This window comes from Parambassis ranga, chromosome 9, assembly GCF_900634625.1.
Source record: "Parambassis ranga chromosome 9, fParRan2.1, whole genome shotgun sequence".
NCBI lineage: Eukaryota > Metazoa > Chordata > Actinopteri > Ambassidae > Parambassis > Parambassis ranga.
In genome coordinates, this window is record NC_041030.1 from 16,059,785 (window position 1) to 16,083,688 (window position 23,904).

Genomic DNA, 23,904 nt, shown 5'->3' on the forward strand with positions numbered 1-23,904 from the left:
TTAAAAAAAATATTGTTTTTTTCTTTTGTTTACATTTTCACCTCATTTTCTCTACACTTATTTTGAACTGGTGCAATTCTGGCACACTCACCACACTGAAGTACTTTTTCAGCTATGGTTTCCATCTTTTGTTGCCCATTTTCTGCACTGTATAAACATGGCTGCCAAATAGTCTGAATTTTGCTCATAAGTGAGTCAAATTTGGCTTTGTGGCTTTTAAGTAAGATTTTTATTATTTTGTGATTAAATTGAGGTTTAATTTGCTCTCTGGTTGTGTCGCTAAGCAACACATAGACTGAACCAGTCCTCTAAAGAATTGTCTTCCCTTTCTTCAAACTGAATAGTGTAGAATGATTCTCTTGATTCTGTAAAAAAAAATCTACACACAAAGGCTTTGAAAGTCGGCTGCTAGTGTGGAATCTCTGTGAACTTTATATTGATTGCCTCGTTTCAAAATGTGAAATTCTATCAGACATTTGAAAGTAGCGTTTTGCTGAGATTGAGTTACAACTTATTCTGTAGATAACACTGTATAGACTATGGAGGTGGAAGCTTTAGCTAAACGTGTTTGTTCTCTTCCTTTTTGTTAGGTTGCCAAGGCGTCTTTTCAGAGAAACAATGATCCTCTGGATGCAGCTATATTTTACCTCGCACTGAAAAAGAAGGCAGTTGTTTGGGGATTGTACAGGTAGGCAGAACAACCATGCTTTTTGCATATGAAATATAAAGGCACATATCGACTTCACAGTATTTGCCCCCACCTTTAACAGTGTCGTTCTGTCACACTGCTGAAGCCCGCTGACAACGATATTGTTGTGAATGTCATTCTCTTCAGGTCTCAGAAGAATGCAAAAATGACAGACTTTTTCCGCAACAACTTCAGCGAAGACCGATGGAGGAAAGCAGCTCTAAAAAATGCCTTTTCTCTGTTGGGGAAGCAGCGGTTCCAGCATTCTGCTGCCTTCTTCCTTCTAGCTGGCTCCCTTAAGGATGCTGTGGAGGCAAGTGGAAAAAAGACATGACACAATGTTTCCAAGAAGCACTTGTTCTTTCAACAGCACTGCCACATCACAGCCTGAAAATCCTATGTTAGAAAACCTTGCCTTTGGTTTAACTTAATTTAAGTGTCTTATTTTATTTTGCAAACTACCCGTGACAGTGTAATTTGGTCCTTTTCCACTTCTTTTCATAGTCAAGGGCAGCATTTAATGATAAAATAAAAACCACAGAAACCACATTGACAAAAACATGCTGCCCCACTAGAAATTCTGTTGTGTGCAGGCTTTTTATTACACCTCAGTAAATTCCCACAGTGGTATCTTTGTCAAGCTTTTAGCACAATGCACTGAAGAATTATTGATGTTAGCTGCTGACTCTTGGGTATTGCTGTCATTTTACATTTATAAACCAGTACAACCACGGCCTTATGACAGCTGTTTCCACACATGTAAATATAGATTGGGTATGTATGAATAGATACATTTCACAGGGTTATGTTCAGGTATACAAATGTACAACATAGCTCTCCATATCAAGAAGGCCGCTCCTAGTCATCTTGATATTTTTTAACCTTTTATTTGTCAAGGTTATTCCTGTGTAGAAAGTCCCTAAAGCAATGAGTCATATTATTTCATGCACATGAGTAACTGTAATTTCTTTGAGCAATTTATGGAAATGAGCGTCACCCAGGCGAAAGGCTATCATTGACTTTGCTCATTCTCTCTGGCTGTGAGGTAGTCTCATTGAAATGCACCTCACACCTTGCCAGTTGGGAGCAACCGCAATGACTTCTACTATCCACAGATTTTTTTTATTTTTTTATTTTTTTTTTGCTCTGAGCACAGGCTGTTATTTATTTATTTATTTGCGTTTGGCTCCTTAATTTTTCTTTTAACGAATAAAAAAACTAGACAGCTGTGCAGCTAGAATATATATTATGTGTCTGCCTGTGTCTTCTGTTGTGTGTCTTCTGCCTGTGTCTTCTTGTTGTCCCATACATTTTTAAACAATGTCCTTTTCCTCTTCCAGGTGTGTTTGGAAAAAATGCAGGACCTCCAGCTGGCCCTGGTGATCTCCAGATTGTATGAGTCTGAGTTTGAGACTGCATCCACCTACAAAAAGATCCTCCAGAGACATGTTCTGGGACAAGACAAACGGGTACAAAAACACTTTTAAAATGTATAATTTCTTTAAACTACTGATGTTCAGCACTCCAACATGAATGCTCTGCAGAAACCAGAATGTGTAATCTCCTGTATAATTCAGATTCCAGCCCACCAGGACCCATTCCTGCGGAGCATAGCTTGCTGGGTCCTAGAGGACTACAGCAGAGCCTTGGACACTCTAATTGAGCAGCCTGCTAACCGTTTGGGGTCCACTGAGATCAAATCAGATGCTGGTAGGTCAGCTGGTGCTGCTGCTCTGCAGTGCTTTACATATTTGTTCTTTTTTTGCGGTCTAGGTTCACTGTCACATGAATTCTTTGTTTTTTATTTTAATGATTTGGCATAAATTGTACCATCTAATAAAACTAAAACATAGTTTAGACAAAAATTATGCACCATTTTTCTTGTGGATATAAGAGGTCAATTTTGGCTTTGTAGGTAAAAGCAATAAGGAAGACTATAGGGAAAGAAGTGCTTCATATTGTAATGTGACACTATGAGGTCAAATCCTCTCAAACTGCCCCAGCTTTGCAACTATTTTTGTCCTTTAAGTGATGAGAAATTACTCAAGTAATGAACTGAACTTTATATGAACTCCACTTTGACTTATAGTAAAAGCAAAGCATATCCCTGATGCTACATGTATTTCAAAAGTGATGTTCTCAGAGCACACTTCGTTTATAGAAAAGGTAACACTGGCACTGAGAATTCTTATACTGTAGAAAGATTTTCATTAAGAGCTGCCATGTCCTTTGACATTTTTATTTCTGGTTGAAAAGGTTGAACTTGCTGCTTCACCTTTTCTGGAGCCATTCCTAATTAAATGCTAATCTTCTGTTTGGTTTAAGGGATAACAGAATTCAGTTTGTCAGCCATATGTGCTTCCATAGCTGCAAAACTAACATTATTTAATGATTTGACATAAATTCAGTTTATTTTTTTGTCCTTAAGAATCTCAGATTAAAACTTTTTTCTCTCTCTCTTTGTATCTATGGCAGGCTCCTCTTCTGTGTCTACATGTAACCCTGAGGTTTTCAACTTTTACATCTACCTCCGTACCCATCCACTCCTCCTTCGCCGGCATTTTGGCTCTTCAGACAAAGCTAAAGTTGGCCTGACTGCTGAAGGTCGCAGAGCTGACTCCATTAGTCTGGAAGAAAGGAGGCTGTTTTTCACCACTGCATATGCACATCTGCATGCTGGATGCCCTATGCTAGCTCTTGAAGTCCTCTCCAAGATGCCTAAAGTCCACAAGCATTCCAAACTCCTCAGCCAGGAAGATACAGGCATCGCTGGTGAACTCAGTGTGGGGAGTAGGAACGAACCAACATCTGACCCTGACTGGTCTCAGCCAGCTCTGAACGGCTATGAGTCAGACGGGAACAGCTTATCCAACAGCCAGTCGGATTCAGTGTTAAGTTTTGATTGGAGTCAGCCGTCGCTGACACTTCCAGACGAGCCCCTGGAGCTGAAGTGGGACAGTGACAAAGATGATGAAGACAATGATGACAATGAAGAAGAAACTAAAAATGATAAGAGTGGTAGGACTGCAGACAGTAGCAGCGTGTTCCAGGACACACAGGATGCCATTTCAACACAAATGGAGACAGTAACGGAAGAGGATGGCAATGATTTCATTGCACCATCTGACGACATCTTGGTGGCCCAGCTCAAGTTTACTGCCTGCTTGAAGATTATGACCAGTGAGCTCCGGACACTGTCGACAGGCTATGAACTGGATGGAGGGAAGCTGCGTTACCAGCTCTATCAGTGGTTAGAAAGAGAGGTAATGACACACAACTATCAAAACTGTCTACATTTTTAGAACATTTTATGTGTCTGTGCGCTGTGTCAGTATCAGAATATTTGGTGTAATGATTTACTTGGTCTCCCATACTCATGCATTGATTTTGGTTAAGATAAAATTCTGTTTTTCCCCAGGTGGTGGCTCTCCAGCATTGCTGCAGCTATAAGCCTTGCCTGCCAGAGCTGTCAGTCCAGGGTGATGTACCTGTTTCTGGCCTGGTGGAGGAGGAACAGGTGGGTGTCAGGCGCTGGCCGCATTGTGATTTGTCAGATGTTCATAGTGCAGAATCAGTTCAAAGTCTTACTATGTCTTGTGACAGGAATGTTTTCGTTTTGTTAAATGACATTTTACATTCAAAAGATTCAGTTGTGTATTGACGGAACAGATTAGTGTGCATTGTATTTTGCCATACATTTATTTGGCTTGTGTTTGAACCCTAGCCTACTGGATAATATTGATATATATGCAGAAATGCAGAATAATTTGTCAGTAAAATTAATAAATGCTTTTCCAGCCTACCAGCTCACATGGTGACAGCCAGAGGCGCAGGAGACACTGGCTGCAGAGCAACCAACCCTTACTGAGGATGTTCCTCAGCTACTGCAGTCTGCATGGCTCTCACGGTGGGGGACTGGCTTCTGTACGCATGGAGCTTATATTGCTGCTTCAAGAGTCTCATCAGGTAATTGCTCCAAAGATGAATTACTAATTTAAAAAAAGTTATTATAAATAAGTGCTAGACACACTTTCATAAATGTGTTTCTTTACTGGAATATTTTCATATACTATTTTTTGGCGGAGTAGCTCTGGTACTTCATGTTGGAATGCTGACAGTAGTGAGAATAAACGAGAGATGTTCATGGCTACTTAATGTTCTCAAAATGGAGATGCAGTTCTTTCCATCACAGTTAGTGTTTTAGGTTGTACAGCTTGCCCAAACTTTATCTGTCAAAACTTTCAGCTTATCTTAAAATTTTGTCTTAATAATGAGCTGATTACTTGGATTAAAAACATCAGTAACAGGACGAGATAAATATATCTTTGTGCAACTCAAATGACTGCAAGATAATAAGTGTTAGCTGTGAGAACATTGTCATGCTGAGCAGAGTGCCAGTATTATTTAGCTGATTACATATTCTCTTTGAAGGGAGGGATACTGAGCAGATGAGCAGAAAAGTATGCATGAAAGACGAACATTAAGCCATCTGAAAAGCTAGCATTAATGCAAAGAAATTCCCAAGTCTCACACACGCACACACACACACGCACACACACAGGCTCAGACCTAGTTATTGTGCAGTTGCGATTGTCTGCACACCTCCCTGAGCTCCTAAGGGAGGTCTTGCCTTAGGCTCACTATTAGAAGGTTGAGTCAAATTTTAGGAGGTAAACAACTCAATGAGCCAATGTGGGAACAGAGCTCTTGACTATTGGCATGGTGGATGGGCACTGGGAGTCCTTTATACTTTCTTGCTTTGATTTTGGAATAAAATCTGTTTCCCTTGTCCCAACTCTGGTCCCATGGTTGTCAAATTACTGCAATGTTCTCTAGGAAATTTTTGTATTTTTTCCTTTGTCTCGACTTCAGTCAGTGTAGCGCTTTTGTTAAAGGAGGTTAGTGACAACTGAATGAATCATCAAGGGTGACAAACATAAGCTTGTTGTGTTCTTACTCACAGTCATGTTCAGGAATGTGAGAAATACATCCTGTACACAGTGCACCATTGTCAGAGGTTTGTTTTTAGCTCTTTAAATGTCATCCACACACATGCTGAGAAACGTATAGTCATGTATGACATTTCCAGCTCATCTTGGCTTTATTATAGCTTAGAAAAAGGCTTTCAGAGGTTCAAAGCAGCGCCCTGCAGTTTCTACTTCTCTTTGTGAGCTGTGTGTTTTATTCTGTCAAAAAAAAAAAGAAATGCGAATTGCATCTGCTCTTATTTTTAAGTTTACTCTAGTGTGATTTTAGGCTGCTTCATTGGAGCATCTGTTTTTCAGATGGAGATGATTTGACAAGTTTTTTTTTCTGCCAACAGGATGGCATCATTCAGTCAGAGGTGACATCAGCTTCCCAACCTACCTCGATCCCTCTTCTGATGGCATGTACGGCCAACGTGAAGACAGTGGTGGCCAATCCCATTGTCTACCTTACCAACCTAACTCATGACATCTTGCAGACCATCAATGCACTCGACTCTCCTCCACATCCTGATGTTGTAAACAATGAGGTGATTCAACTCATCTTTACCTTGGAGTAGGATGTATTGCCTTAGTATGCTGCGCTGGAGTGGAGTAAATACATAGAGAAATCGTTGTAGAATTATTTTTTTATGTAAGAGCAATATATGGTTGACAGTTTATATATCCAGCAGATGCTGTGTGCATCACAAGACTTGTTTGTATAACGAATACAAGTTCAACAACCACCTACCTTTTATCTCTGTATTGCTCTCCATTCATTTTAATGAGAAGTTCAGTTGAGTGGGAGCAAAGTGAAGAGAACCAAATGATGTTGTGAGCTAAAGGAAGCTGCAGTTCTGTTTGATAACATATGCACCCTCCCCCTTTTTAGCCTTATTGGAGAAAAAAATGCAGCTTATTTGAACATTTATAGCAAGTGTAATTTTTAAAATGCGTCTTATTGCAGATCTATGTGTTGCACACCTTGGCTGCCTCCTTGTCTGCCTGTATATACCAGTGTCTCTGTGACGGACACACCTACAGGTAAGTGCCTCTATAAACAACCCTTTTCATTGAGTATGAGGACTCACCCTCTGTGCTGTCATGTTGGAGGGACTGTTCACAACACAACATAATTAGCTGTTTTAATACACCACAAACCTTGAGAAACTAGGAACACATCTTTAAAAAAGTCTTTTATGCAACCTCACTTAAAAAGACTTGAGCTTAGAGTGGGTTATCCACAGGGTAGCAAAAATTCCTGAATTCTTAATGTCCTCAAGCGATGCTTACCTCAAGTCGTTACTTTTTTCCACCACATTCGCCTTGACTATTATGCTGGATAAAAATCTGTCACAAGATTTTTTCCTGTTCTAAAGACAAAAAAAAAAAAGACAAAAGTCACAATATGCATGTTTATGTGTGTCAAGTTTGTAGACTTATTGGAGCAGAATAATAAGGAATAATGTGGAAGGGACTCAAATGCTGGTAACCAAGCATACTTTATAATGAGAGGCTAATGCAGAGTTCATACTACAAATGTAATGACTAAGAGGAACAAGATTTTAAGATGTTTTTCTTTTCACAAAGCTCTATACAGTCGTGGTTTCATATGAGGCAGATACTAAAAGCATGTTTGATGTATGCTGACTAAAATATGACAGCCACTTGTCTGTTCTGATCGTGTTGAGTATGAATTATATATAATGGCAGGCTGCTGTTTGTCATTCTCATTCTAAATACTTGATTAGATTTTTGGTTTTGACAGATGGGAGAAGCATTGTTTATTTAATACTCTTATGTATAGTAATTCCCAATCACTGTGACAACAACCCAATAGGATTACATTTTTTGGACAGATGAATGTGTCCGTGCGTGGGATTCATAGCTCTGCTGCTATGTGACTTTCTGTCCTGTTTGTGTGATATTGTTCAACGTATCAGATAAGATAAGATAAGATAAGATAAAACTTTATTAATCCCGAAGGAAATTCTTGTGCCAGAGGTATCAAGTCACAATAAATGCAGTTAAGTACAGAGTATAAGTATAAGTGTCACTATAATCCAAAATAAGGGTACAGTACGCAGTATGAGCACAATATATGATACATGGATACAAATATGGAGATGTAAGGTGCTAAGTAAACATGATATAGACAAGTGGAGGGAATGACAGTGATGCCTGACATGATTATCTAGCGCTTCTCCCTACAGAAAGGGGAGGAGTTATACAGTCTGATGGCCACTGGGAGGAAAGACCTCCTGTGGCGTTCTGTGCTGCTCCTCGGTAGTCTCAGTCTACCGCTGAATGTGCTCCTGTAGGACAGCAGTGTGTCGTGCAGGGGGTGAGACGTGTTGTTACGAATACTGAGGAGTTTCCTCAGTATCCTCCTCTCCATCACCTCCACCACAGACTCCAGCTCCACTCCCAGCACCGAGCCAGTATCGAAATATTTGTAACCGCTGCTTCACCAAAGTGAGACCTCGAGCTACAATGCTCTGCCCCCCGAGACGGAATAGCTTGTACAGGTTAAATGATGTGTTAGAAGTGAGTTATTTTTAGGCTAGGAGAGAACAGCCATAATTCCTTAAGCGGTAGGTCTCTGACCTTGCTTGTGACAACTTTAAACAACTCTAAACAAAGTAATTAAAAGAGCAGTTCATCTCTACTATACATATGTGCATCCATCTATTGCGTACTGTGGGGAGACAGGCTGTCTGACTAAATTAACACCAGCATTTCTAATTTAACAGTCTTTGTTATGGTAATTATGATAGAAACTCTCCTGGTGTGTCGCTGCAGAGGTTTGATGAAATGTTTCCTCTTCTTGTGTGTGAGGTGTAAGAATGTGTGAATCTTTTAAAATACTACTAATGGTTATCATATTTACTTCAGTCTAATCTGGTTATCTGTTAGGAAACCAACCAGCAGGTACCGTACATATATCCATAGGAAGCCTTTGAATACATCCACATTGCCAGCGTTGTGTGTAGCCTCGTGGATTAACTTTGTTGTGAGTAACACGCTCACACCAGTGACTGCTGCTCCCTTCTGAATGACATTCCCTTTGACTTCTGAATTCTATTTGATGTGCAGGCAATTGGTTTTTTCCTAGAAGCTTAAAGGGGGCGACTTATTGGGTCTTAGAAACTTAATAGACTCCCTGGTGGTTTAAGCATTCCATATTCTCTGTAAAAAAAAAAAAAAAAAAAAATTCCCTCTTCAACCATCCAAGGGTTTTTTTGTGTGTGTGCATGTGTTGAAAAGCCACTTGACGTGAGAACTTGAGTACTGATGTTTTCTTTATCGCGAACCGTTTCTTCTCCGTTACCAAACAGCATAGCTATGCAGCTAACCTGAGATCCAGCCCATTAGTATTTCATGTCTTGACAGAGCAGAGCTTGTCAACGGTGCCTCATTCTTAGAAACAACATCTCAGGAAATCATCTTAAATCATGTAAAGTTCCAATTTCTGACATTGTACATTTACACCAGCCAACCCAGTTTTTAACATTTCACTTCTTAATACAACATTTCATGTTTAATGTAACTGCATCGCTTTGTGCCCTCATAACAACTCTGTGGGGTCCGTTTCATTCTCTCCCCCAGCCATGTGAACCACTTCACTGGGACTGTATATCAGAGTGTTTTGCTGTCTGAGAAGCAGACGGTGAGAACTGTCAGCTTGGATGAGTCTGTTCAGCCCAACACTTCTCCAGCCCAGTGGCCAGGTAAGTCAGTCTAATCATCCATTTTAGCTTGAGTCAAGTCTACTACTAAAGTAGTCTACTTTTAGTACTTTTTAACCTCTATTCCATCTTTAGCTCAAGACTAATACATAGTAGAAACTCAATACTTATACCACAGGTACTTTACATCATTCCACAGATTCTGCTTTGTGAGCCATGCAACACATATATTTGTCATGGAGCTTACAGCAGTCAGTAGTGTATATGCTGTGAAATAGGAGACCTTTGATACCCTAGTGAGCATTTAAAATTAGCAAGAACGTTGCATGTGAAATAGATTTAAATCATTGGGCCCATTGTCATTTGGGCCTTTGATGTGTTTCAAGTTCAGTTAAAAATCAAAGACCAATTTTTGGTAATTTTAAGTATTTTAATAGCAAGCTCACTTTTTTGCTCCGCTACTGAAAATCACACCAAAATGCTTTTTTAAATGTTGCTGTCTTCCTGCCTTCCTTCTCTTCCTCTCTCCAGGTATCGCCTCTCTGATTCGTCAGTTGAGCTCCGCAGGTGAGGACAGTCAGCCAGGCTTAGTTGTGCTGCTCTGTGAGATCTTGACTGCAGTCTTCCTCAGCCTGTTTGTTCACGGCATGGCCACTCACTCCTGCAATGAGCTGTTTCGCATCGTGGCCCACCCACTAAACAGCACACTCTGGGTGACGGTGTTCGGTGGCGGTGCCCGGACCCCTGTCATAGAGAAACCCAGCAGCCCGACAAGAACACCCCCGCCAGGTGATTGGTTTGGCATGTGTGTTTTTCTTTCTGACAGCGAGGTTTTCTTTTTGGAGGTGACCCAGTAGCTAAATGAAATCAGCCATTGCTAAATTAATTGGGCTCCCTGTAGGTCACGGTGAAATCCGTCAGCCTGTTAGTGTGGGAGCTCTTTGCCTCACACTCTGCCCATGCTGCTCTCTCATGGTTGGCAAAGGAAACCTGATGTAATGCCACTGTAACTGTGTGTTTGTTAAATGTGAGCATTTGTTTTTATTTGTAGGGATGTATTTAATATTATCTAAAGTCATGTCAAGACTTCTGCATGCTCTATTGAACTGGGGAAAAAGCAATGTAACAACGTCTCTCAACTCCCCAGCCTCGCCAAGCGGCTCAGACAGGAAGTCCAGAAGATTCAGGCTTCTTTCATCACGCAGCGGATCAAAGGAAGAGTCTGGGATAGAGCGGGAAGGACCATCCAGTCCCAGACACTTTCCTGTTGTTGAACAGGAAACCCCTTCTGTCTTTAAAGAGCGATTTGTTCCTCCAGAGCTCAGCGTCTGGGATTATTTTATCGCCAAGGTAATCCAGAATATCTGTAAAAGCATTATTTTGTATATCTTCCAGTTATATTCCTCAGCTTCTCTGTTGTTCTTTTTTTACGCTATTTAGCCTTCACAGCCGCCATCAGAAAACAGAATTGAATATGACTCAGAGGAGAGCCAGGGCAGCCAGGATGAGGACGATGACGATGACGGTGAATATGAGGATGTGTTTGACCCCAACTCTCCACAAAGAGAGCATTCGAACCACAATTCATACAGGTAATGATACAGCAAAGAGTGCACACAGTGACTCATGTACGCCACAAGGCGAGCTGCATAGATTAAACCTGACTGTGTTTACAGCGGTTGGTGTCTTTCTGTGGCCTCTAATTTCTGCTCCTCATTCAGTCTGAATACACACTGATCTTTATCATGTAGCAGTATCCATCAAAAGTGTCAGTGTTCAGAACTCCAATTTGTAATGCTTTCTTTTTTCAAGTTGGTGTTTGATGCGCCTGGCCATGGTCCAGCTGGTGTTGGTCAATCTCAAGTCCTTTTATCCAATGGCAGGATATGATCTATTAGGTAAATATTACAATACATTACACACAATGACATGCAGACACACTTACCACGTAAATAAATTCTGCTCTGTTGCTCACTCTCTCTCTCAGCTAATCTTACTCCCTCCTTGTTTGTGCTTTGCTTTTTAACACAGATCTGCCTGTGGGGTCTCCACTGTGTCATGCTGTGCTGAAGACGCTGCAGCGCTGGGAGCAGGTGCTGCAGAAAAGGCTGGAGATTTTTGGAGGGCCCCCTTCAAAGTACATCTCAACCTATCTCCAGGATGAAACGGCCACACCTGGCCCCGCCCTGCTCAGACACAAAGCCCTTTTTGAACCATCCAATACCCCATTCAGGTACGACTGTGTTTGTGTGTCCCGGGGAGTGTGAAGTTAATTTTTACAGTGCCCCTTTAGATTCTCTCACATGAGCTATTAGACATGATGAATGTTCAGTTGAATAGATGTTGATACTGATTTGAGGGGAAACATTCTGTTTTTTCCAGGACGAGCCACCAGTCAGCGCTCCCTGTGAAACGTTTATGGCAGTTTCTGGTCAAGCAGGAAGAAGTGCAGGAGACTTTCATCAGACACATCTTCACCAAGAAACCAGGCTCAAACCAGGTACGTCACTTTCACACCATGCCAGCCTGCTGCTTGAATTGTCTCTATATGGCACCACTAGCACAGTGAATTAACTGACGATGAATAACTCACTTTACTATTTCGTATTAATACAATTCACATCACCCATCTCTGGGCATCAGTATTGCTTTAACATCCCAGCCAGCTCATATGTGCTTATTTATTTTGTTCTGCATGACAGCCTCGTGTGTTATTATTACCTCCAGTTGCATGTTGAAGTAATTACACCCTGTATGATTAACAGCACAATAATTCAGTCTCTGTGTGTGTTTGCATGGTTCACCACTGGTTGTTGTTGTGTGTGTGTGTGTACGTGTTTTGTCTGTGTGTATCTACCCTGTGCTGCTTCGCCAATCTTTAAAGTCGGTTGAGGACCAGACTGACAATATGAAATATTCAGGGATGGACGAGACAGGAAGCAATCAGGTACCGCTACTTCCAATCAATTATTGGTTATGATGTTGGGTTAGGACAGGCTGGGTATCAAACCTCAGATGTAGAGTATGTAAAATGCACACTATATTATACTGCAAAAGTACTTTTGATATTCTTGTCACCTTATGGAACACACTGTAAAATTAGAGCGACAGAATTATCTATTAATACCATTGGACTGGAACATACACATCATATCCTTGTGCTTGCCTACAGTAATAAATGTGACCTGTCACAAATGCTATAATCTAAATGTTAGAAGCGTGATCTCTACAGAAATACCTTACATGCATTCTAAAAGCCATGAACTCACATGCGCTCCTGTCAGAGTTTGATTTTAACCTTACATTTAACTGTCTAAATATTTATGTGAATGTGGACCATAAATGTTAAATCACACTGTACACTGATGCACCGTAGAGGTTTCAAATCCTCTAGCTCTTCCTGTGCGAGCTGCCATGTTGCAGCTTCTCTGTTTGGCAGTGTTAATTAACCCAGTTTTCTCGGAGGACAAGTTATGAAGCTGAATAGCTTCTGATTAATGGTACAAACACTGTCGAAGTGAATCTGCATCCTACGGGCATTATGTGCTCGATGAAAATGGCAAAACACCATATTTAGATTTCTGCAAGTCAAGTTTTACTTTATTCCATCTGACAGAAAGAGACATGGTCTTTTCCTCTTGAATAAATGCGGTGATGAATTTAATTCACTGTCATGCTTTAAGGATGCTCGTCTCATTTTGAGTATGTCCGGCATCAAAGTATAACATCTCTATACAATATGCAGGGCTACAGTGTAGCCTGCCGTGCTGCCTCTCTATGGTACAGTGTGTACTCATGCTTGGTGCTCAAGGGGCTTTTGTGCTCATGCTATCTAATGTTCATAACCCAGTTATGTTGGCTGCTGTGGTTAACAATGTGGCAGGCTGCACCTTACTTGTCCTCCTGTAATCCCTAAAGGCAAGATAACACACAAACACATAAAGTATACTGAAGAAAACAATGAATAGGCTTAGCTTGACTCATGGTAAATAATTTATCAGCTTCGGTCATGGATCTTGTCAGCTCTTGAGTTCTGCAGCATGAAAGCGAATGTAACTGAAATGATGGTTGTTATTTGTCTGCAGGACATGTTTGCTAAATGTCTTAGTTGTGAAGATCAAATCTCCATGGTGGTGATTTGTGTGTGTGTGTGTGTTTTCTCCTGTCTGCAGACTGAGTCAGAGCTGGGATGCCCAGGAGGGAAAGCACGCATCATCCACAAGGAATCTGACATCATCACAGCTTTTGCCATCAACAAGGTAAAAGCCTTTTATCCAGATGTCACTAATCAACTCAAGACAATTCAATGGGTGCCGCTCTGTCTGGCCTGTACTACAGTAGTCTTCTTATTCAGACAGTTTCCTTTATTTTTGTGATGTTTATTGTTTATTTTTTATTTATTCATTCCTCTTGTATGGATCTTGTATGTATAATTTACCTTGACATTTCTGACAGACAGCTAAAAGAAGGCTGAATGTGGGAGTTATGGGGAGCTGACCAGGAACTCACAATATATATTTATATCACTCTCTGTTTGCTTGTTTGGCATTTTAACCTCAGATGCTGACAATCCCCAAGTGGAAAAAAAAATCTATTATTACTGCTTTAAGTAGTTATAGCTTAGCTGTACATAGAAACCGTTCTCTCTAATTCAGTGAAGCAAAAATTCCACAAAGAAAAATTACATTTTGTTATGAATTCAGGATTTTAAAGGGTAGTAGTTTCAAACTGAATTACAAAAATGCCTCAGTGCACCTTCAGATTCCAGACAAATGTAGAATTCTTTTGCCCAGTGGCACAACTCTTACAGCATATCCTGACCCTTTTGATGATGTTGTGCATGTGTTTTCTCTGTTTGATATGAAAAGCTTCAGACTAAGGTGGCCTTGCTAGCTTCTTCTCAACAGTTGATCAAAGAAAGTTGCACATCAAGTCGTCATTATAAGCAAAAAGTTGGATGGTTTTTGTGGCCACGGAAATTTCAGCTGGAAAAATGTATTTGTCTGTTTGCGGCCCGTCCAAGATTCAGCCTGTTTTCCTCACCCCTATCCTCCCTAACTTCCTCCTCTCCCATCTATCTGTCTTTCACAGGCAAATCGTAATTGTTTAGCCATGGCCTCCACCCATGACATTCAGGAGTTGGATGTGTCATCTATCTTGGCCACACAGATCTTGACATGGATCGATGAGGATGAGACTGAAGCCAAAGGGTATGTGAGCTGTGTGTGTGTGTGTTTGCATGTCCACCCTGTATTTGTTGTGACCAGTGGCTATGAGTTTATCCAGAGTAATATCAATTCACCTTTTCACCCTCATACCAACAGAGCTAAATGGAGTGTAGGCGTGGGACAATGTGATGGGTTTAGCAGTGGTTGTGTAGGCGGAGTTTGTGTAGCTGTATTCATTTTGTAGCAGAATTACTTCTATATCTTATATCTATGTTTTGTGTGTGGCTCCTTCTGTATAAGATGTTATTATTGGTTAGGTTATTATAACAGCTCACAGATTTTAAACACGGCTAATAAAGTAAAAAAACTCTAAAACTAAACTCTAATTAAATGTTTTAAAGTCACAGCTCCTGATCTGTCCCTTCACTTGTCACTTGTCATGTATGGATTGAGTGCACAACATCAGAAAGAGCTGTCACACTGTTTCTGTGACAACATCACTATGAAAACATACCACATGCCAGCAATGTTTAGATCTGGCTGATCTGTTCCAACAAATGGGCTGCTAATTCATTTCTGTCTGACGTTTCAGAAGAAACGGACATGACTTGGTTACTCAGTTTTTCTCAAGGTGCCCACATACCAAACACTAAGTGAAGACCTTTACAGTTCTTCCTCAAGGTTGTTTAAGAACCTTCTGTGAATTGAAGTTCATGTCTTCAGTTCGGGCTGTGTTTCCTTGCTCGTGCCTTCTTGTTACAAAATGCAGCTCTTCATGACGTGACATTCACTGCACGTTTGGGCTTATTGTCTGGTCGGCCATGGTCTGGATGGGTAATGAAGCGGTTATATCCATGTTTATTTTTATCCCTAGTGTTGGTGGCGATGACTTTCTGGTGGTCCACGCACGTGACGACTTTGTCACCCTTCACGGCACCACACCGTACACCCACAGTACCCCTGGAACACCCATCAATGTGCCGTGGCTTGGGGCCATGCAGACAGGCAGGGGTGCAGCGGTGGTAAGTAGCCTGTTTGTTTATTTGTTATATTGTTAATACACTGATGTCAGCTATATACAGTTATTTAGAGCAGTATGATCCTATAAGCTTTTCATACAGTGACTTCTTTATGGGTTTATGCTACTCTGCTTTTCTGGAATTTACTTATGTTGATCTGCTCTTCTTTGTACAAAGAAAAATCCTCTAAGCAGTTTAAATGACGTTAATAATTCATCTTTGTTTGCTGTGAGTTTGCCAACCATGGCTTCTTCCATTGACTTACAAAGGGAACTAAGATGTTGTTGACGGCTGCAGCTTGTGCCCAAATCTGTGCTTTCCGCTGTTTATCTGGAAAAGGCTTTAAATGTTGTACTGAGCAGAAGAACTTGGCGTTAGTAGCGGAGAGGAAGATGGGTTTGGTGAAAGCAGTGTCTTCGAATTGAGTAGATGTGACTCATGTTTGTTGATATTAACTGGTCACCCTATTGCTCTTGATATACAGACCGGACAGTAAGAGCTGCTCCGTGCTGTAATCATTTTATTCACTCAAGCAGTGTGCTCAAGCTTGGAGCTGGATACATTTAGACATCATAATTAATACACTTTTCAGCATAGAGGGGCGTTAATGGCTGCCTCTCTGGGCCAAGAGTCAGGTTAGAAAATAGCAGGTGAGCTACAGTATATTAAAAGAGATATATAATGTAAAATCCACTCTTTCTTTATATGTGTGGAGAGAATGTTTCAGCCCCTTATGATGTTGAAAAGGAAGTGAGCTCCTCAAGGTTGTTCAGACATTTACTGTTGAATTCCTGTGTTTTCATTTGCATTTAATGCTACAGACTCTAGCCTGTTAGGAATAAGTCTAGGAGCAGCAGCAGGCAGCATGGTCTCAGTCTGTGCAGTATTTAGAACCTAAACTTCAAAAACACTAAAAAGGGATTTCATCATTGCTGCATTAGACTGAAAAAATGTTTTCTTACCTTTCCACAACCTTCCACAGCTGATAGTGTTGTTATCGGTTGTGCTCCGTCCTACGATAACTGGTGATCATATACTTGATGTTTCAAGAATGTCCTGAGTCGTGTAATTGATCTTTGTCCTCCCATCTGCTGAGTTCATCTCTGGGACTGTGATCCTGAAATGTGATCCTGTCAAACTTTGACTTTATTGTTGTATTTAAGGTCTGTTTTCTCACTAATATTTTTCTCCACCTCACGTTTCTGTTCCCAGATGATCAAGAGAAATATCAACAATGTGAGGAGAATGACCTCCCATCCCACACTGCCATACTGTAAGTACCGCTCTGACGTCTGTCAGTAGATAGGAAGAGAGTCTGCCGTTTGGTACGACCCGGTCATCACATTTCTTGTGTTAATACGGCCTCCAGGGGAGGATTACATCAACCAAAAAGTTTCTTTTGTGTAGACATTTAGCAACTGGCAAGTTGCTTTTTTTTCTTTTGGTCCCACTGCTGCTGTTAATTTGGAAAAGGCTGAATGAGCTCGCTCGCTACAACCTTGTATTTGCCAGTCAAACACCAGAGTGGGGATACAGCTGTGAGGTGTTAGGGTGGAATGATTCCCAGCAGGTCATTCAGCGGCTGTTGAAGCGTGTTGAAATGAACTGTTTCCTTAATCAATTATGAAATAGATGATTTTTTTGGAACAATAAACGCCAAAGCCTCCTGTTGAGACCTCAGCACTCACTGAGATTTTATGGGATTTTTCTTTCTTGTCTACTTCTCAGACCTGACAGGAGCTCAGGACGGCAGTGTGAGGATGTTTGAATGGGGTCACTCCCAGCAGATCATCTGCTTCAGAAGTCCGGGCAATTCCAGAGTCACCAGGATACGATTCAATCACCAAGGAAACAAGGTTACAAAGTCAAACGGACACACAGTCACACCGCCACTGCCACCGTACAGATGTCAGTCTATTCTTAGCCTTACATAGTGATGTGAGCCTGTCAGATTCAGAGACATTCTCACACTCTTCACACACACTTTGCCGTTCAGGCACGAACCACAGTGGGGAGTTTGGCTTCAGTTCACATTGTTCCTCAGCTCAGTGATTCAACCACTCTGAACTCAGTCACTCGCCTCAAGCTAATAATTTTCTCAGATGGTGCCTCTCCTGTGCCAGTACTATCTTATCGGCTTCTTCTGGCCAAAAGAGTGAAAATATGCTTTGGAGAGAAAAAAAATGGAAGAGCAGACATGCAGAGCGCTTGATTTCAGTTATATAAGTGTGACTTTTGAGGCTGCTTTGGAGGGTAATTTAAGAACAATATAAATCATCTGAAGGCAGTGACGGGTTGACAGTATGTTTTAATCTATCAGCTGCAAAATACAGGACTTCATGACAGCAAAGTGTGACATCTGCTTTGTGTATGTGTCATGTAGTTTGGCATTGTAGATGCTGATGGAGGTTTGAGTCTCTGGCAGACCAACACGAGCGGGAATACACCCAAACCGTACCTGGTAAGAAACAACTCACTGTCTCTTTACTGTTTTTTTTTTTGTTTACTTTTCTCCTACTTTTATCATCACTGCCTGTTTCTCTCCACCAGACTCTGCACTGCCACAACAAGACGGCTCATGACTTTGTCTTCGTGGGCTCCTCCTCCCTCATTGCCACTGCAGGGCTCTCAACAGACAACAGGTACTCGAGATTTAGAAGGAGGGTTCAGACTGAAGTCATTTTCAGAAATTGTCCCTCTCAATTAGCTTGTCACAGAAACTACTTCTGTCCAATGATAAACTGTCACAGAAATAATTGCACTGAAGCATATTGTCATTTTATTCCACTGACACAATGATAATTAAATGGCATAACATCTCAACCTTGTGTCAACACACTGGCTTCTTCATACTAATGGGTCCCCCTCTCTTATTCTGCTTAAAGGGACAGTTCACCTTAAAATCATATAGTTAGACTGTTCCTAAGTATCCCTCTAGATTTGAATTGAACTGAACTGTTGTGTTAAAGAGTTTTGAAGTCATAGGACTTTTGCTTTCAGTGTGTGTGGTTTGCTTGAAATCATGACCTGTTTACTTAAGAAAATCCTCAAATGTGGGAACTATTTTTTTCCCCAACAACAACAACAGTCTGTGTTACTATGCAGACAGGAGCAGATTATGCCTTATTGTTTATTCTGCTTGGGACGTTTTGCTGGTGAAGGTGAAAACCACACTACTGCCACTGAGATGTGTCGTACTCATGTAAATTATGAACTCATAATGTGATGTAAACACAGCAGTGAGGTCGGCAGAACTGATAATGGTTGGGGTTGATATTGTAATGTAATTATTATGACAGAGAGCCAACACTCAGGTGAAAATTAAACATCAAATGAAGTGCTCGGTGTTCTAGTCACATAATCACAGGTCATATGATTAAAATGTGTGACTCCGCAGGAACGTCTGTCTGTGGGACACTCTGGTGACTCCTGCTAACAGCCTTGTACACGGTAAGACTTTTATACTTTAAGAAATCAGCTGATTTATAATATCTGTACAGTTGGAATTAGACTGAATGTTTTTCAAGCAACCAACATTTAAATATTAGTTTCCCCCCTCACCTACCTCTCTGATTCTCCTCAGCTTTCTGCTGCCATGAGTCCGGTGCCACTGTGCTCTCCATGGCCCCCAGGCAGCAGCTGCTTATCACAGGTGGGAGGAAGGGCTGGATCAGCGTCTTGGAGCTTCCCCACCGGCACCAGCGGCAGAGCTTCCAGGCCCATGACTCACCGGTCAAAGCGCTGGCTGTGGATCCGACCGAGGACTGCTTCATCAGTGGATCAGCTGAGGGCAACATTAAGGTATTTTTGACGGTCTTTATTTTCTATTTGGAAATGTGCTTCAAACAAAGGGGGGGAGGTCATTAATCAGTTTTGAATATGTGGATATTTCTCAGCATTTGTTGTTGGCTTCCTAAAAGAAGTTTTATTAAACTATCGATGGGAACAGTATTTCAAGAACCTTTGTAATATGAAAACAAAAAGACACACTTTAAAAGACAGCGTGAGCTCCCCCCTGACAGAAGAGTCCTGCAGGGTGCTTGGCACCCAGGTGTTAATGTCTCTGGCTCTCCTCCACCTTGACAGTCAGACAACGTTTGCGTTTATCCGTGGGGACATTGAGCTCCATCAAAGTCAATGGAAACCAGTGTCACTTATGATTAACCACCTGCTCGGGACAACAGAGTGACTGATGGAGAATAATGTGTAAGGTGCAAGTGAGGTGAACCTGGAAAAGGCAAAGCAAAGTGTCTGGAATGAGCAGGCGGGAGATGTGGCTGCCTTCAGCTAATATATTTACGCAGACAGCAGGTCTTTTATCTTTTCGACTTGAATATGTTGGTGCAGATCACACAGCTGTCACTCCAAGGATGAAGCTGCAATGTCACGCAGATGTGGAGGGAATGGTGCAGTGCACATCTGCTTGAAATTCAAAGGACTTTCATTCTGGATGATCGCTCACTAAACCCTCCAAAGCTCTGTGCCATGTTTCTCATTTCAAGTCATTAATTGTATATCAGCTGTGTGAAACTTTAACATGATTGTGCTGCACGTTTAAAAGCTTTTAAATTGTTTGATGAGAGTCAGTGGAACTGGGAGATTGGCTAACATGTGAAGACTCCAACCAGTGAAATACCTTATCAAATAATAAAGCTCCCAGACTGGGATTACAAATCAAACATTGCACGTTGCTCAGAGCTCATCGTGGTCGTCAGTGGACCCTCATCTTGTTTTAACAATTCCCTGTCTCTAGGTTTGGGACAAAAGAACTTACAGGGTGTGTATTTTCTGCAGCTGTGTCACAACTGAGTGGCTGCAGCCTCGGAGAGGATCTGGTCTGTGTACGGAAAGTTTCCTATTACCTTTAATACTTTTAATTTGCATTTGAAAATTTGATCCTCAGGAAGCCAAAGTTCCATTTGCTGTTTTGTCTCTCTTTAAAAAAAAGAAAAAGGAGAAGTCCCACTGTGTACAATGACTCGTGGCTCCACCTGTTGATTCCTTTGTAGCCAGAGGAAATGAGGTCTACATTAGAAGGCGGCGCTTTCGTGATGCAGTCCAGACACGGCTTATATTTTTCCTTTGGAGTGTTGCAGGTATTATATGTTATTGTAGACTAACCTGGAATTCTGACCAATCGGTGTCCTCTGAGGAAATACAGGCGGTAATGGGCATGTTTTGGGTGTGATGATGGAACACCATTGACGTGTGACAGATTACTTTTCATGCGGATTTGTTGGTTATCAATGCAGCAAAAATCCTATATGGACATGTTTTCAAAGATCTTTGGTGGTCGGTTGTGTGTCCTCTTTTGTCGATGACAGATTGTACCATCAGGCACATCAGGTTTTTACTGAAAACCACAAATATAAGCTTGATGGGAGCGCCAGCCTTTATTTTCTGTCTGTTTGTAACATTGAAGCTTATGTTCCTGCCTTCACTTGACTCAACAGGTTTGGAGTCTGTCCACACAGTGTCTCATCCACACCTTTCCTAACGAACATGCGCGCCAGTCTCTGTTCAGAAACCTTGGTACGGGCGTGATGCAGATCGAGGTGGGACCAGCCAATCACATCTTCTCCTGCGGTGCTGATGGAACCATGAAGATGAGGGTCCTCCCCGACCGCTTCAGCGTTACCAACAACAACAACCACGGCAACCTCAAGAGTGACGTAAAGTTCATCATTTAGACAGAAGCGTGGTGGTGTTTCACTGATCAACGTGAAGTGCATTTTAAAGTTTACGGCACCGTCGTGGTAGAAGAACGTCGTGGAGCGACGCCATGATGCAGCAATGATGCAAGGAGAATGTCTTTAATAGGATTTACGGACTGAGCTTGTCATCTGACCGTGCAGTGGAATGATCACACTTGCTGTGATTTGTTGTGAAGTCCGAGTTTGGCTCTAGAGCTGAGCAAACGCAGGAGCTTTTACAAGTATTTTAAACTTTAGAGGGAGCTAAAGCAAGCACAGCGTAACGACTGAGAGCACGTTCAATCAGAACAAATGGAAAAAAGGACAAAAAAAAACCCAGCAGGAGATTCTCTACTATAAACTGCCACCTCAGTGTCCACTGAACTGCACATGGGAAGCTTTTTTTGCACAGGAAGTGAAGCTGAAGCTGCGGTATCGATTTCTTAAACAGTCTCGTCTTCTCTGTAGTTGCTAGTAGTGAGATGGTGGGAGCCCCTCTGCAGTGTGTGTGTGTGTGCAGGAAGACACCACAAGGCTGTGGAGCACATTTGAACCCCTCAAAGCACAGTGCGGAAAGGCCAGTGGACACAGTCATATAAAGCACATCACATCCAATCACAAGGAGAGAAGACAAATGACACCAGCAAGGACGGAGCAGTGGAGGAGTCGGTGTTCGTCACGATCAAATCACACTTTAGGAATTAGCAGGTGTTTCATGTCACTGTTGTATCACGATATATAAAAAAATACATATCTTAACAGTTAAGCTTTGACATTTTGGGAGATTTGGTCATCTGAATGAAAGAATTTGGTTTTCTAATAGAGGTGATTTACAGAAAATGAATCAAACTTTTATGTTGGTCTACAGCCAACAGCAGGCTAACTAAACTCAGATTAAATTCAACGGACCTGGCCCTGTCCACCTGTAACGGCATCACCCCACAAACATCTAGTTACAGTGGATACACAGAGCCAGGCGGACAGGTTCTTCAAGTCTAATCTAAGCTTTTAGCTTAACACTTCATATTACATACAGGCGAACATGACACCTTTGGTTATATTCTAACCTTCTCTACGCCAGGAAGTAGATGTTTCCCAAAATGTGACCTGAGTGAACCGTCAATTCTGTATTTGCACATAATAGTTAAGCTAACTTATATGTAGTGTAACACATAAATCGATACGAGGCAGGATGACAATAAAGCAGTTCTAGACAATAATATATAGTGCAATGTATGTTTATCTGGGTCTAGATTTAACCAGTGGTATTATAATTATAATTATTATTATTATTAAGTGTCCTTAATCTCTAAAGACTACTTCTGCCAATCTGGCACAATACCAGTACTGTTGGTCCTACTATTATTGATGATCCTTGATATTCAGTTGCACAAAGTAGCTTTAATTTAACACGGCCTGGTTGCTATGGGACACCATGAATAATATCTTCTCTTTTTTGCTTTTTGAAATGTAAAGAAGATGTAGCAGGAAACTTTGCTGTTGACAATGTAAATGGGGGGGTTTGGGGAAGTTCAACAAGTTTTAATGCAAATTGGGTTTTTGTTGTGGAAATGTTTGATTCCAATAGCATCGACTCATTTTCCATATGGACCATGACTGACAGCTTGGCCTTGGAAACCATATTGTTTGCCTTGTAGTTCTTTTTTTTGTTATCAGACTTGCTTTATCTGCTTTTGCTTTTCTGCTTCTTCGTCACTGGCATAGTCATTAATTTCCTCATTTTTTTGTATCATTGACTTTTTTTTTTATCATCTAAATGCAGCACATTGCCTTCGCTTGGGAAAATTTAATTTAGGTTGGTACATGGTGCGTCTTCCACCTGAAAAAGGAAGGGGTCCTGAGAATATAATGCATTAAGCTAAGTGCACATAGGAACTTCTCGTGCTGCTGTAGGGAAATAAATATAATATTATCTTTGATTTCAGGGTGGATAAACTGAAGAAAACCCTTTAGATGAAGCAGGTTATGTATGTACATAAATCCATTAAGTAAGCTTCTCATAATACCTACATAATCACAGTAATTAGAAAGCTGGTGGGTGACGATAGGAGCCACTTTATGAAGAATATTCTGTACAAACAGGTATATTTATGAATATGTTCATATGTTTAGGATTGATTTAAAGGCAGATGTGATCTAATTCCTGCTTTTTTTTATTTGCTCCTTTGTGTTATTTCTTTTTTTCCCCATGTCCTGACGTGGGCTTAAAAAAACACATTGCAGGTTTTTGTTGTTGTTATTGTTGTTGTTTTCCACCCAAAATTAAAAAGGTTGGAAAATAACTGTGTACTCCTGCAACAACTGGAGAACAGAATCAATTTTATCAAAAAGCCAAATGCTGTGTACCTCTGCAGAAACTGGAGAATAAAACATTTTTTAAATCAAAAACATTGCTTATTTTTCCTTCTACAGAGACTCACGAATTAATCAGTTAATCAGTGATGAGCAGATGAAACAAACACACACAGCATCACTTTCAGCTTTCTTTCTTTTTTCTCCCCTCTTCAATCTTACAAATGTGAATTTGATCAGAAAATTATAATTTTTATAATGAAGATATTGTAAATCCTTGTATTATATATATATTAAAAAATGTACTGATGTAATAAAAAAATTATGTAACGAGCAGATGTGTGTTTGTAATTCATTATGTCAGTGT

At 41.0% G+C, this 23,904-nt stretch overlaps 1 protein-coding gene across 2 annotated transcripts in view; it reads left to right on the forward strand.

The window, feature by feature from the left end:
* dmxl1 (Dmx like 1) overlaps positions 1-23,864 on the forward strand; it is a 41,009-nt gene extending 17,145 nt beyond the window's left edge. The window contains exons 25-51 of one of the 2 annotated variants that reach the window (XM_028413150.1): positions 591-688; positions 836-1,001; positions 2,029-2,157; positions 2,266-2,398; positions 3,164-3,951; positions 4,107-4,205; positions 4,487-4,654; positions 6,012-6,203; positions 6,623-6,699; positions 9,265-9,386; positions 9,876-10,133; positions 10,492-10,694; positions 10,785-10,936; positions 11,157-11,242; positions 11,376-11,577; positions 11,727-11,844; positions 12,229-12,291; positions 13,517-13,603; positions 14,436-14,554; positions 15,387-15,534; positions 16,744-16,804; positions 17,260-17,387; positions 17,915-17,992; positions 18,082-18,173; positions 18,929-18,981; positions 19,115-19,332; positions 20,985-23,864. In XM_028413150.1, the coding sequence (XP_028268951.1) occupies positions 591-688; positions 836-1,001; positions 2,029-2,157; positions 2,266-2,398; positions 3,164-3,951; positions 4,107-4,205; positions 4,487-4,654; positions 6,012-6,203; positions 6,623-6,699; positions 9,265-9,386; positions 9,876-10,133; positions 10,492-10,694; positions 10,785-10,936; positions 11,157-11,242; positions 11,376-11,577; positions 11,727-11,844; positions 12,229-12,291; positions 13,517-13,603; positions 14,436-14,554; positions 15,387-15,534; positions 16,744-16,804; positions 17,260-17,387; positions 17,915-17,992; positions 18,082-18,173; positions 18,929-18,981; positions 19,115-19,332; positions 20,985-21,221 (4,275 nt within the window). In that variant the 3' untranslated portion in view covers positions 21,222-23,864. The remainder of the gene's footprint in view (positions 1-590; positions 689-835; positions 1,002-2,028; positions 2,158-2,265; positions 2,399-3,163; positions 3,952-4,106; positions 4,206-4,486; positions 4,655-6,011; positions 6,204-6,622; positions 6,700-9,264; positions 9,387-9,875; positions 10,134-10,491; positions 10,695-10,784; positions 10,937-11,156; positions 11,243-11,375; positions 11,578-11,726; positions 11,845-12,228; positions 12,292-13,516; positions 13,604-14,435; positions 14,555-15,386; positions 15,535-16,743; positions 16,805-17,259; positions 17,388-17,914; positions 17,993-18,081; positions 18,174-18,928; positions 18,982-19,114; positions 19,333-20,984) is intronic. The other variant, XM_028413151.1, reaches the window with a different exon arrangement.
* Positions 23,865-23,904: the final 40 nt, after the last annotated feature.